The sequence below is a fragment of the Lithobates pipiens genome, unplaced genomic scaffold (genome assembly GCF_037356315.1).
Source record: "Lithobates pipiens isolate NorthernLeopardFrog02 unplaced genomic scaffold, aLitPip1_a1.2 Scaffold_16, whole genome shotgun sequence".
Lineage (NCBI taxonomy): Eukaryota > Metazoa > Chordata > Amphibia > Anura > Ranidae > Lithobates > Lithobates pipiens.
In genome coordinates, this window is record NW_027507748.1 from 389,304,212 (window position 1) to 389,318,836 (window position 14,625).

The following is a 14,625-nucleotide window of genomic DNA, read 5'->3' on the forward strand; positions in this document are numbered from 1 at the left end:
ACCCTATACTCCCCCTGAAGATATAATAAGTCAATGAGATTGATTTATTAAAGGAGAATAGACTGTGCACTTTAGAAAGTGCAGTTGCCCCAGAGTTTAGTAAATAAGTAGAAGCTCTGCTGACTTCTATGATCCAATCATGTGCAAGCAAAAATGCTTTTTTTTTCCCCCATGGCACTTTGCAAACTAGGCACTTATCTAATTTACCAAGCTCTAGAGCAACTACAAAGTGCACAGTCTTTTTGGCTTTAGTAAATCAACCCAAGTAAAATGAATATTACTTTTGGATGGAGTGACCCTTTAACATGTAAGTATAGCTCAGCTTTAAATATAGTAGGGAAGCTTTCAAATGTCCGTCAGTTTATTTTTTGCTGTGTGTCCCATTAGGAGGCTTTACCTTCAAGTCCAGTGCTGGATATGCAAAAGGATGTGAGAGAAGATCATAATAAGCAGAATCAGAATTCCTCTCTTAGTTGTCAGCAAAGCAAGTGTCCTGATTGAAAGATTGCCCCTTATCTCTTATTCTAGAGACAGCGGTTTTGGATTCATCATCACTTTGTATCTTGGTAACACTGATCATCAGGACAATTACAGAGGGTGAAACTATATAGCCGCTAGACAGATGGCAATAAAAGCCCAACAGGGTTCTATTCCTTCTCTTCTCTACCCAAAAAACAATTGGCTATAGAAACACTTTGAGAGAGATGTCTAGCATTTTTGTTACATGAATTATTTACTTTTTACACCATTGGGCTGAAGACTTAAAGCATAACTGTACTTTTGCATTAACGGCACTTTCAATGCTTTTCTTTAAATTGCTCTTCTCTTGGCCTAGAATGCTTTCAAAAAGTCTTATGCTCACAATACATGTTACAATCTGATTGCAGAATATTTGTACAATTAACATTAGATCTACCAAAACGATATAATATGATGAGAAAACTAAACTATATGTAGCGCATCCCCAGTATGTGATGCCCACTTAACTGGAACAAATTCTCTTTAGGGACACTTCAACTTTATACACTCCTTTTCTTCCTCCTCCACAATCTTTCTTGCAGATCCACTGCAGTGTCACCCAAGAAAAATCTTTAGTAAAGGGCCTTTACATGCAGGGACTGTGGGCCCTTATACTTGGGGTGACACCACTAGCACATTCACTGCACCTCCTTTCATGGTCAATGGACCAAGCACCACCTCTTCAGGCTCTGCCAGCCTGCCTGGCTGCCGTAGCCCCTTTAACTAGCCCTCCTGACTTCATCCCACAGTCCACCCAGACTGCACACTCCCCAGCCCACCCAGTAGACTTTTCCTGGAGACTTCCTGGACATGCTCGCTGTCTCCTGCTGTCCTTAATCTTGCCACCATGCCTCTGGACAGGACTCCTTCTTGTGTCTTAAGAGGATCCCTCCAGCATCTGAGTCCCAGGCCCAGGGTCACCCCCCCAGACTAGGGGGCTACCCTCAAGGGCCACTAACAGACTCCTCAGCACTGCATCTCCAGCTTCCACCAAAACTCCACTGCCCCTGCTGGCCTGACCCAGAGTATTTAAGAGGGGCCTTCCCCCTGCCAGCCCATTAGCATTTTAGTCACTGTTTATCTGGCACTCCAGATGGAGTAATCCTTAGGGGTATAGTCTGTGGCTGTAATAGCTGAATGGCGATATATCCATTGAAAGGGGTATCAAGGGTTAAAAGGGAAGACACCCATCCTTCAGAGTATGTCCACAACTCTGCAAGTCATGTAAGGAAAAAACAGGGAGGGGAGGCACCGACCTGAGTGTAGTATTAAAATTATGACTTTAGTAGGATAAGATTAAAAACACTTACAAGTTGATAGAAGATCCATACCCGTCAAAGTAAAGTGCATTCCTGGCATTTCACATGGCTCTGTGGGTCCCACTGGTTTTCTGGATAGCTGGAAAGGATTGAGCAGCTTGCTGGAATGGATCACAGTATTTCTCCAGGAGCAAAGGAACCAAGCAGCTCTACACAGACCAGCATGGACCGTGGAACAGGAAGTGACGTCTGATTGGACCTAGGCAGGGCTGGAATCTTGTCAATCAGTGTCTTTCATCACTGCAGCCCTGATTGACAAGATTTCAGCCCTGCCTAGGTCCAATCAGACGCCAGTGACATCACTTCCTGTTCCATGGTTCATGCTGGTCTGTGTGGAGCTGCTTGGTTCCTTTGCTCCTGGAGAAACACTGTGATCCAATCCAGCCAGTTGCTCAATCCTTTCCAGCTATCCAGAACAGCGGTGGGACCCACAGAGCCATGTGGAATGCCAGGACTGCACTTCACTTTGACGAGCATGCATCTTCTATTATCTTGTAAGTGTTTTTAATCTTATCCTATTAAAGTCATCATTTTAATATCACACTCAGGTCGGCGCCTCCCCTCCCTGTTTTTTTCTTCCCTGCCAGCCCATTTGCTGGGGATTGACTGGGGTCTCCTCAATATTCCAGACAGCTCCTCCTACCCTCCCTCCCATTCTTCTAGAAGCTTCTCCAAGGTTGCAGCAAGTAGTGGGATGTACCAGAAGTGCTGCCTGATTAGTCATCCAGCCTCCCTGAGTCACTCACACTGACCCAGATTCAATCCAGTCTCTCAGCCAGGCCAAATGTACCTACATTATCAAAAAAATAGTTACACTAGCACTCTACACTAGAGGGTGCTACATACCTAATCAATTTGTATTAATCGGGCAGGCCCTTGCATTACATCACTACTTGTTGGTAGAGATAAAGGTGATTGTACAATCGGCTTGTAACATGTACTGTGAACTTTACACTTGCCTATCTTCGTACCTGTCAGAGTTCCATTGTGTGTCCCACTGCAAGTCACACAGCTGCAAATGCGAACTCACCCAACTAGAGAATTGCGCATGTGTGAAAAACAATCTCATTCATTCCTATGAAGAGGTCCTCATTGAAGCATTTTAGTGGTGATCAGCCTCTCTATAGGAATCCATAGGATTTTGTCACACGCCTAGGAAAAAAAAACAGATCAGCAGGTAGAGTTTGCAGAAACAGCTGTGCAGCTTTCAAGTTAGGCCTTCCTTAGCCATATACTTGGTCCCTCCCAAGCTTCACTGTTGTCCAGCAAGGCTGTCCATCACAGGAATGGTAGGGCTTAGAACGTACTTCAGGCACCCTGAGTGATTACACTTAAAATAAAACTGACATAGGGTCTCAGAGGTCCATGCTGTGTGCTAATAGTGCTGGGCTTTAGTATTTTCTAGTCACATTAAATTAACACTCTAGTGTTTTTAAGAAAGCCATTACGGTCTGATCTACAAGCAGCGTCCCAAGATATCCTCTTACTTCCAGGGATGCTGAACTTGTGCTTCATCATCCTGGAATTAGCCCACAGCTTGTGAGTCAGACATTTTCTTCATGAGAAAATTATTTTTCTGATGACATATTTAAAGAAAAACACTTCACATTCAAAAAATTACATAGCATATAATATTTTTTATTATACTCTTAGGGCCGGTTCACACTGCGGGCGATGCGAGGCGACACCGACTTGCCTCGCCGTGACCTGCCGCGACCTCAGCGGCGATTTGCAAATGACTTCTGTATAGAAGTCAATGCAAGTCGCCCCGAGGTCGCCCAGAAGTAGTACAGGAACCTTTTTTCTGAGTCGGAGCGACTCGAGTCGCTCCTCTCAGAACGGTTCCATTGTACAGAACGGGGGCGACTTGTCAGATTGCGGCGAGGCAAGTCGTGTCGCCTCGCATCGCCCGCAGTGTGAACCGGCCCTAAGGCCTCTTTCACACATGTGGACTGTTTGTTAGTTTTTCATCCATCCGCTGATGGATGAAAAACGGACATCAATGCATCTGTAAGGAAAAACGGATGTAAATGGATGATCATTTATTTACATTTGTTTATTTCTGATCTGTGTTTTGGAGTGGATCAAAGTCATATTTTTCTTCTGTTAAAAAAAACGCACTGGGCAAAAAGCAGATGTTAACGGACAAACGTTCAGTTTTTGCTTGAAAAAATGGCTCTGGAATTCAAGGTTACACACTCTAGTTGGTGGATGTAAAAAAACAGGTGAAAAACTAATGACAAAGTTATGAAAAATTTATGTAAACGTCATCCCTTTTTTCTTTGAAAAAATGTGACTGAACTCATGAAACAAACAGTCCACATGTGTGAAAGGGGCTTTAGCCATTTTTGCAATTTAGTGTTGCTTTAAATTTGAAACTACAGTTGCAGTGAAATCCTAAGGCCTCATGCACACCGGACGTTAAAATAAAATGCCAGTAGTGAAACAATAAAGCAGCATACCACACTGCACTGGGTCTAGTCAAATCATGCTTACAATGGGAAGGGCTTAAGGGGACAATGTTAACTATAACTTGAGCATATTCATTGTGTACACTGTAAACATATATCATAGTCTAAAAAATGCTTTAATTACTGTGTAATAAATGAGTGTCTGACAGACACATATGGCACAATCAACAACAAAAAATAAAACATATCCATTATATATGATTTTTTGCACAGCCTACCTTAGAAAAACAACTGGAGAGCATAATGTACTTAGAGTGTATTGGTCAGGAATCTTTAACAGCCCGGTATATGAATTGCAGTAGTCAGGAGTATGACATATACAACATAGCACCTGCAGAGTCTCTTTGCATAATGCACAAAGTGCAGGGGACCATGATGAGTTCCTAACCTACAGAGTCATGGGTGCGTAATGTAGAGAATGGAGGGGCCAGGTTTGCATGATGCACAATTTTCAGGGTTCTGGAGTGTGCATATTGCGTATTGCACAAAATGCAGGGGCCAGGAGTGTAATAAACTGATGCAGGGGTCAGGAGTTCTTAACACACAGAATGCAGGTGACATAGGTTCACAACACAGAGAGTGCAAGGCTTGGGAATGTATAATGCAAAAAATGCAAGGCTTAGATCCATAATGTAGAGAGGGCAGGGTTCAGGAGTACATAATGTAGAGAATCCAGGGGCTAGGAATAAGTTATGTGCAGAGTGCAGGGGTTAGGAGTGCATAACACAGAGAGTAAAGGGACTGTAGTGCATAATGCACAGAATCATTGGGGCTAGAAGTGCATAACAAAAAGGGTGCAGGGCTCAGGCTTGCATACAACAGAAAGTGCAGGAGTCAGGAATGTGTGACGCACTGGCCACTGTACAGAATATAATCCCCTCTTCTCAGTACATGTTTCCCATACGCCTATGCCCTCCCATAGCACATACTTCCTTAAAGATAAAGTTAATGAGTATATAATGTACCTAAAGTGCTTTGGTCAGGAGTACAGTAGTTATTAGTATGAAATGTACATCAGTATTTTTACTGTACTGCATAGGGGCCAGGAGTGCCTAAAACACAGAGTGCAGGAGTCAGGAGTGCATTATACAATGATTTCCGGGCTTCAGAGTGCATGAAGCTCAGAGGTCAGGGGCCATGAGTGTGCAATGTATAAAATGCAGGGGCCAGGAGAGTGTACCACAGAGAATGCAGGGGTCAGGAGTGCATAACACTCATTGTGCAGGGCCAAGGGAGTGCATAATGTAATAAGTGCAGGGCTCTGAAGTGTGTACTGCAGAGATTGCAGGGGTCAGGAGTGTGCAATGCCCAGGCCACTATGCAGAATAGAATCAGAAATTTCCCCCTTCTCCTAGTCCAAATCTTCCCCCCAGTCGCATATTTCTCACAGTGTAGCTCTCCACCAACAGTCCTAAATCCCTCATTCCAGCACATGTGCTCAGTACACACCCCCAGTACAGACCTCACCTCCCAGTACTGAACCCCATCCCCCAGCCTAGCTGTTCACCCTCTTACTCACATACAGCAACAGTTCACAGACCTCAGAAGCAGTAGCAGTTCAAAGTTAGGGGAAGTCATTCCCTAGGCTGTGTCATGATACCATAGGTGAAAAGTAGTCTCCACTTGGTTATGAACTACCACTGTCATACAGGCAGATGCAGCACTGCAGTGCAAATGCCATAGGCAATAAAGCACTGAGCAAGATGAAGAACAAAAAGGCGAACAGTTGCAACTCCCCCGAAGTGTCGACACCTGGTGGTGACTGCGTCCCCTTAGGTATGCTACTGTTTGTCACTTTGAGAATTGACATGTTAACACAAACATTTAGAATCTGCAATAAAGTTTGCATAATTGGCACAGTGTATATAGATAATATGCTGTACATTGTATGATATGTAAGTTTTTTGAATGTGGAGTCTTTTTTTTAAAATGGATTGAATGTGGAGTTTTTTTTCTTAAAATGGAATATGTCATCAGACATACTACATTTCCCATGGAGAAAATGTCTGACTCACAAGCTGTGTGCTAATTCCAGGGCAGTGTAGCACATGATCAGCATCACTGCAAGGGAATGTCTTGGCAACCAGTATGCTGTTTGTAAGTCAGACAATAGCAGACAGCTTTTTAGCATACACATTACACTTTTTTTTTTTTTTTTTTTTTACAAATGAAATTGGAAACAACAGAGTAGCTTTGTGATATTTAGTGCTCTAAGCACTTTGTGCTCATGAAGGTAACAGCTGCTGCCCTAGGCTTATGACAGTGTCATTTACGACTGTCCTTACACATGACTGTCATATTGTGAGCATGTTATTTTGTACCTTTGTAATACCTATGTTAAGAAATGTGATTCTTTTCTTGCATTGTAATCCCTTTTGGTACAAAATAAAGAATTTATGAAAAAAAAAAAAAACCCCACAGTGCCCTTACATGGGTATAAAGATCAATGATCTTTGGGCTCACTTTCTAAAGCTTATTATGATGGCTGTCAGGGAGTCTCTTCATCTCCATGATGAGAAGAAGTTACCACAGTGTACCCATCCATGTAAGTGTAGCTCTATAGATCAGCAGACTATAGAATGCAGTTTTTCACATTATTAGCTTGCACAGGCCTGCACAGATATGGAGTGTATGCTACTGTAAACTATGACTAGCAAAGGACTGAATAGAGGACCACAGAAAATTGTTTGAGGTCAAAGTCAGTGTAAAAGAGCAGGCTTTAAGATCTAGCATCTTTAGCGATTTGTAAGGGCACTTCCAAACATTAAACCTTGGGTTAAAATTTAACTGAAGTTGAAAAGTAAAAAAAGTGCAAAGCTCGAAACATGTAATGCCATTTCTGCAACAACATATACTTACCTGCCTAGTCATAATCCCATGTAGAATGTAAACTGAACTATGCATCCGCAGTTCAGTTTACATTCTGGCACACTGGCTGTGCATAGGGATGACTGCGCTTCTGTGCAAGCTGGGGAGTGGGGTCATCCCACATGGCCAATCAAGACAGCTGAACACTGGCACCCAGAAGAACTTAGGAGAAAAAACCAGCGCCAGTGAGATACCTTGCGGGCATTGGACTGTTGAAACTAAGGTAAGTATTTTTGTCTTTAGTTCCATTTTAAAACAAAACAAGTCAGGTGAATAAATGGTGTTCCATTAAGAGGCATATTTTTTCATTTTTAAGGGCTTGAATTAACATTGTAGTAATTCGTAAACTGCATTGTGATGCCATTCATTTTCACTAAAACCACAGCACACATCTTTTAGTTCACCACCAACATTTTACATCCAGCCTTCAAGCCTGCTTATCCTAAAGCCCCATACACACTATCGGATTTTCTGCTGATTTTTGTCTTTGGATTTACCAAAACCATGTAGTGCAAGGGCCTGCCTGATTGCATACACATTGAAACTCCTAAGATTTGACCTCATACTATATGGTTTTGGTAAATGTGAAGGAAAAAATCAGCAGACACTCTAATAGTGTGTATGGGGCTTAAGATTGGTATTTTCATTTTGAGAGGTTTCTATCTTGGTAAATCCCATATCTAACGAATCTTTGAGAATTAAACTGTTAACACATCTCCAACATAAATTCCCAGTTAATGATGGTGTCCCAGCCCATCCATGATAAAATAATGCAGCATAAACAAATACTTGAACAATCTAGCTGCAAGAGAGTGAAACGTTTGCTGTGACTTTGGCAGAGGTGGTGGCAATATAATTAAATCTGAACTTCTACTTATAGTGAAGTTTAAATAGTTTATTTGGACCAAGCTCATCCAAACAAATGATTACCTTTACTAACAGATGCAGCGGCGGGGAGCAATGTATAAACTGTATGTAGCCTCAACTACACACATTTTAGAGTGTAGTATCCAGCAAAGGGATGGGAACTTTGCCTACATCTCTGACTCATGTAATACTAAGCTACCTGTGAAAGGCTAGTCTCAGTCTAACATAACTTTGATCCGGGATGTGGGACATGAAGTTCCCATCCCAGTGCCAAAACCTAGCACTGTCTAATGTATATAATTGATACAGATACCTATATAGAACTTAAAATGTGGAATCTGTATTCAAAAAAAGGCAAGCAGAGGACAATTCACTTGCCTGTAGCTAATCTTTTTCTTCTGACTGATTTATAATGCCTAGTAACAGTGTGTTTCTGAGTGTAGAGGGTATCTTGATAGAAGAGAAGAGATTGCTTCCTAATGTCAGACCTTGCCCTCTGATGACCGGTAGTCAAGCTACTGATGCAAGAATATTCAAGGCAAAAGGAGAGGTGCAGAAATCAAAGGTTCACAGATATAATGAAGCAGGGAGATCCTTGTCTGCAGTTCATCAGGTACAGCTCCCTCTCCTGCAAGGAGAATTGCGAGAAGCATAAAAGTGACATCACCAAATCTCACTCCAAATCCCATGAGACTAGCTGTCAGAGGTAGCAGTGCCTTAGATATTCTTACACTGCAGATATATAGCTAGGAGGCTGTAACCACTGTGATATTTTTTAGGAGGAATTCAAAACAAAATGTATATTTTTTGGGGGTATTACTTGGGCACAATTAAATTATCTAGGTATTTATTATAACATAACAAGTCTTTATTTTGAGTTCAGGTTCACTTTAATGAGATATGGCATGGCCCATTCAAATTCTTCCTTCTTCCTTGAGCCTTCCTTCAGCTGCTGGTTGCTATTATACTGTGACATAAGACTGTAGATGTATTTTATTCTTTGAAGTACAACTTTGAAAGAGGAAATAATAATAATAAAAACAACAACATAAAAACCATTAGTATTAAAAAAAAAAATAATACACACATGACTTTGGTGCACTGCCAAATTTTATTTTCCCTTATATTGTCTTAGGAAAAAAAATTGACATAAATGGTGGTTAAATTGTCTTATATAAGGAGAATCTATTATGCACCCATTCATCTCTTCTGGGAATTAAGTTCTCCTATGAATTTGCTCTGCTGATTTAGCAGAGACTGTCCTCCATACTGGTTGTTGTCTGTAGCTTCCATTAACAGAGCTGAGTGTTCTTCTGCCATGACACTCAAAGCATTGTCCAAAAAAAAAAAAAAAAAGAAAACCAGAAATAAATCAAATTAAAAAAGGCAGTATTTCTATAGTGTTAAGGATCCGGCAGAGAATTATTATCTTATTACTTTGAAAATATATATAAATCACATCCTGGTAAACTCAAATTAAGAAATAAATGCATGTTTTTATATAATAAAATAAAGATACATATACAAGGTTTAAGGTTTTGTTTGAAGAAATCCTACTACAAGAACTCTTCAGACTGAACATCACGCGAATGAAACACTGACTCATAGAATCAAGGATTCATTTTTGAATGGAATAGCTATCTCTAAGTAAGTTTTAAAGGAAAATTTTAGTTTTCCTACAGTCAAATATAATTAATTTCTGTGGTGGCATGACAAACGGAATGTTGTGGCAACTTTCAAATTGGCCAAATAAACAGAAATTACTGGGTGTGCAAGCATGTGTCACTAATGGAACCATCAAGTAGCATAATAATTTATTTCCATGTAACAATCCTTGATCGCTAATCTTGCAAAGATGGCTACGTCTCCTATCTTGTGCCATGGCACAGCATCACCAGGAATAGCAATTTATAAACTGCATTAGTTGCTCTATAACCCTGAGAAAAATCTTGTTACAATTGAGGTGCTGTATAAATCTGTTGCATTTAAGCATTTCTGTGATTGGTAAACACATTCATGAAGCTGTACTATTAGCTGTCAGCAGGTTTTTCTTTTACTGTTAGATAAGTGGAAAGCACACTTGCACTGCTAACTCCACAATAATCTTTTGGTATTAATATTACATAGTTTGGCATAACATAGTGTAATCAGAGTCTTCCAAATGTACTCATTATAGCTTCCTCAATTTGATGGCAATGTACTAATTCTATGTTCACTTTTTAAAGAAAATGTACTTTCGCCAGTTGCAGCGAGCTACCATAAGATATTGTTTAGCTCCTGCTGTAAGGATTTTTATAGTGTATTGTACTTTACTAATAATACAAGGAGCCACACTTGTTATTTGGCTTTTCCCTTCGTTTTGAACCTCAGAACCCCAATATACATTGATGGTTAATATTTAAATAGCGTAGTATATGAAGTTGTTTGGAAAGTTGGAGGCAAATAAATGCTTATTTTTCCATCCCACAGATTACAGAGACATAAGCAGACAACATGCTCTTCTTTCTTTGCTATATGTGCATGTGTTTTGGGCAAAAGCGAAGAAGAGAAAGACAGAATAACAAATGTCTTAAGTGACTGACTATCGTATGAAGGAAGGAAAAGAGGTGAGTGGCAGTGTATGGGTTTAAATACGTAGAGACATAAAAGGGAAATTATCCCATTTTCTGTGTTCTAGAGAAAACAACAGTCCTAATGGGCGCAAGTTTGTTTTGTCTTGTCCATAATAACATCCCAAGCAAGTTCCAAGGCTATGCCATTTCTGTGACCCTCCTGATGTAGTTTCTGAGTTCATGTGGGTCCCTCAGTCCCATATCCCGACACACCCATTCAAGATCACATTCCTCTGTACCCGGCACTGCATCATAAGCACTACCTTCACTAGGCAAACTAGTAAAAGTAGTAAACTTTACACGTTTGCGCTTGGATGTGGGAGATGAGCTTAATGGGTCCTCGCTGGCTTCCCTACTTGAGCCACCCCCACCAGAGGAGCCATCTCCACGTCCATGAGATTGGCTTTGCACACTAGCCTGAGAACTGCTGTTACTACTGCTTCCTCTTGCCTCTCCTCTACAGCAAGAAGAATGGTGAGGAGGTAGTGTTCCTGTTTCCAAGGGGTTTCCAGGACTTTCAGGTTGTGGTGATAATTCTCCTCGAGCCCTAAGGGGCTGTCCATTTCCCAAGAATACCCAGTGGTGAGAGTGATCTGGATTGGCCTGTCCCTCTGGGGGCACTCTTTTGTGTCTATACTTAAGAACAAACACAATGCAGTTAATGAGAAAGACCAGAATGGCAAGGCAGAATACTCCTAGAAGAGCATACATCCCAATCTCCAGGTCTGTCAATCCACGAGGGAGTTGAGGAAACACTGTAGGAAGTGGTAAGGGATATTCCCCGGGAACATGTGAGCTGTGCTCTTCAGATGTTGTGGATAGCATTGTCATAGATGTCGTTCTTGATATGTCTCTGTTTTCTTGTACGGGAGAATGTGGTGGGACCTCAGTCACCAGTTTTCCAGGATCACTTTCTCCACCTGGTTCAGTAGAGCCAAAAACAACATGAACCACAGCTGTTGCCGTTGCAAGTATACTTTTTCGCTTAGTCTTCTGGCAGCTCTCATTAATTATCATCTCTGCTTTCAGGAAAGCCCCTGTTCCTTGTTCTTCACCGGCAAGAATAAGAGGAAATGTATGATCTGGGCTCACAGATACCACCTGCTCATCTGTGCTACTTAGAGACAATATATAATCCTTAGGATCATAGAGGGACAATGGAGCTGAAGTACCATCACTGAATATAAGCCAAAGGTTCACCAAACCATCCTGCAAAACAGTGAGAATTGAATTAGTTTTACCTGTAATTGAGCTAAATCTGGAAATTACATTTTGTATGGCTTAAAAATTGTAAAAAGTTAAATTAAAATGTTCCAAGTGTTTCGATTATTGTGATAAAAATCTAATTACAAATAAAATGTTAATAATAATATGGACATATGAATACAGGAGATAGTTAGCATATTGTAGCTCTACCCTCCCAAATATTTGTTTATGTGATCTATTTTAAGTCTGGCCTTGCAGAAGACATGTATGTCTAAAAAGATAATATATAGAGAAAAATAATGTGCTTAGTGTGTATGTGAATTAAATAAAAGGAAATGATCAATTGACAGCAGCACTCACAACAATGTAACAACAACATCCAAAAACATAATAAAAAAAACGTGTTGCCCTGTCTTGTGAAAATCAATAAAAAAAGGCAAAAATTTGAATATATAAAACATCATATAATATACAAATTATATAATATATAAACATATAATAATAAAGTACAAAATCCTTGACATCAGTGCACCACCCAGTGCTTAGATAGATGAGGCAAAGTTATCTTCTTACCAGATCCAAAGACCTATCAAGGTCTATAGTTGCATCTGTGAGCTTTAGTACCCTTCACATTAGGTGCAGATCATCTTAGCTTATCAAGCCTCCTCATGGGAAACCATTGGTGAAAACAAGCCACAGGTAATGATCATAGGATATTCACAGAAGGCGATCCAACCATTAATCATATGAGAAAAGGAAAACTCATTGCGCAGCGTCCAGATCAAAAATGGGCAATTTATTAAAATACTACTAACAACCAAACTGTAATCACAGGCATTTGGAAATACACCGTCCTAGCACTCTCATGAGCGTATTGACGTCACCACTATTTCCTGTCCTGCCTGGAAATAGTGATGACGCCAGTACACTTGTGAGCATGATAGGACCGTGTATTTGCAAATGGCTGTGATTACAGTTTGGTTGTAAGTAGTATTTTAATAAATTGCCCGTTTTTAATCTGAACGCTATGCAATGAGTTTTTTCTTTTCTCAAATGATTAATGGTTGGATCTCCTTCTGTGGATATCCTGTGATCATTACCTGTCGCTCCTCAAGGATGACCTTGCTCAGGCCGAGGCAGCACAGATTACTTAAGTACACTTGGGAAAGGAGGATTCGTTCCTCCGAGACTTCCACCTAATTGGATAACCCACTATATTGGAAAAGGATTTTTCTCCTGGAGGAATCTGAGGTGGAATCTAAGGAGGAGACTATAACTGCTGGCAGGCATTTGATGGGGTGTGTTTGATCTCTATAACCTGAAATTCAATGTTTCTGGTAAGCTGCACTGGCTCATCAAATTTATGAACAAGAACACCAGATGAACACACTGGGGGTTATTTACTAATCCACTTTGCATTGCAAGTGCACTTGGAAGTAAAGTCGCTGTAGATCCGAGGGGGATATGCAAGGAACATAAACAACAGCATTTTAGCTCGAACATGATTGAATGATAAAATCAGCAGAGCGTCCATTCATTTCAGATCTACCCTTTAGATTTAGAGCGACTGCACTTCCAAGTTCACTTTCAGTGCAAAGTGGATTTTCCTTTCATAAATAACCCCCACTGTGTGTATTTTTATCACCTTGCACTCTTTAGCCCCGTACACACGAGCAGACTTTTCAACCTCCAAAGTCCGACGGAATGATTCCGTCAGACTATTCGATCGTGTGTGGGCTGCAACGGACTTTTGATTCGCAAAAGTCTGACAGACTTTAGAAAATGGAACATGCTTCAAATTTTTCCGACGGAATTCCGCCGGACCCAGTTCCTACCGAAAAATTCGCTCGTGTGTATGCTATTCCGACGGACTAAAACCGACGCTAGGGCAGCTATTGGCTACTGGCTATGAACTTCCTTATTCGAGTCCAGTCGTACGTCATCACGTTCGAATCCGTCGGAGTTTGGTGTGATTGTGTGTGGCCAAGTCCACTCAGTCGAAAAGTTCGTCAGAACTCTGTCGGAACTCCGGCAGAACTCTGGCAGAACTCCTTCGGAAGTCTGTCGGACATAAGTCCTCTCGTGTGTACGGGGCTTTTGGAGTACCATTTGGACTTTGTGTTATCACTTATATCAACTTTATTAGTATTTATTGCCAATCCTTTTATTTATAATTTATTTTTGATCACTATATATATATTGTTAACCAGTGGATTCATGCTTTCTTTCTATATACTCACAGAAGACATACTGCCTTAAAGCAGAGCAGGGGAGGAATAAATAACAATAGGAATTGAAAACCTCTCTAGACCAGTAATTTGCACTTGTCCTTATAATGGTTTTTAGGTCAAATCCATCCCTACATTGAGAGTAGAACATTATTTACTACACCTGCGGTAGCTCCCAACAGATTAAGTTTTGGCAAATAGCTATTGTAACATCCCCTAGCTGTCCTATAATAGGATGCTGTAGAATATATATATATATATATATATATATATATATATATATATATATAAACTTATAATAGAAGAAGTAGATTAAAGTTAAACAGTGCCATAGAAATAATGTTTTGTTTATCTTTTGAACTATGCTCAGTGTCTTCTACAGTGTATTCTACTTCTACTTTAACTCTTTAGCTGTGGGTGGGCCCAGTAGCTTAGGTACCCAGGTAAAGGGGCGAGCACTCACACAGACACCAATTGGTGGTATCAGTTCTTGTATTTGAAAAGTAGTATTGCAGAAAGTTACAGAAGTACTTTT

At 40.6% G+C, this 14,625-nt stretch overlaps 1 protein-coding gene across 1 annotated transcript in view; it reads right to left on the reverse strand.

Moving 5' to 3' along the window:
• Positions 1 to 9,136: 9,136 nt before the first annotated feature.
• TMEM132E (transmembrane protein 132E) overlaps positions 9,137 to 14,625 on the reverse strand; it is a 678,956-nt gene continuing 673,467 nt past the window's right edge. The window contains exon 9 of the mRNA XM_077482285.1: positions 9,137 to 11,865. Coding sequence (XP_077338411.1) covers positions 10,795 to 11,865 — 1,071 coding nt within the window. The 3' untranslated portion in view covers positions 9,137 to 10,794. The remainder of the gene's footprint in view (positions 11,866 to 14,625) is intronic.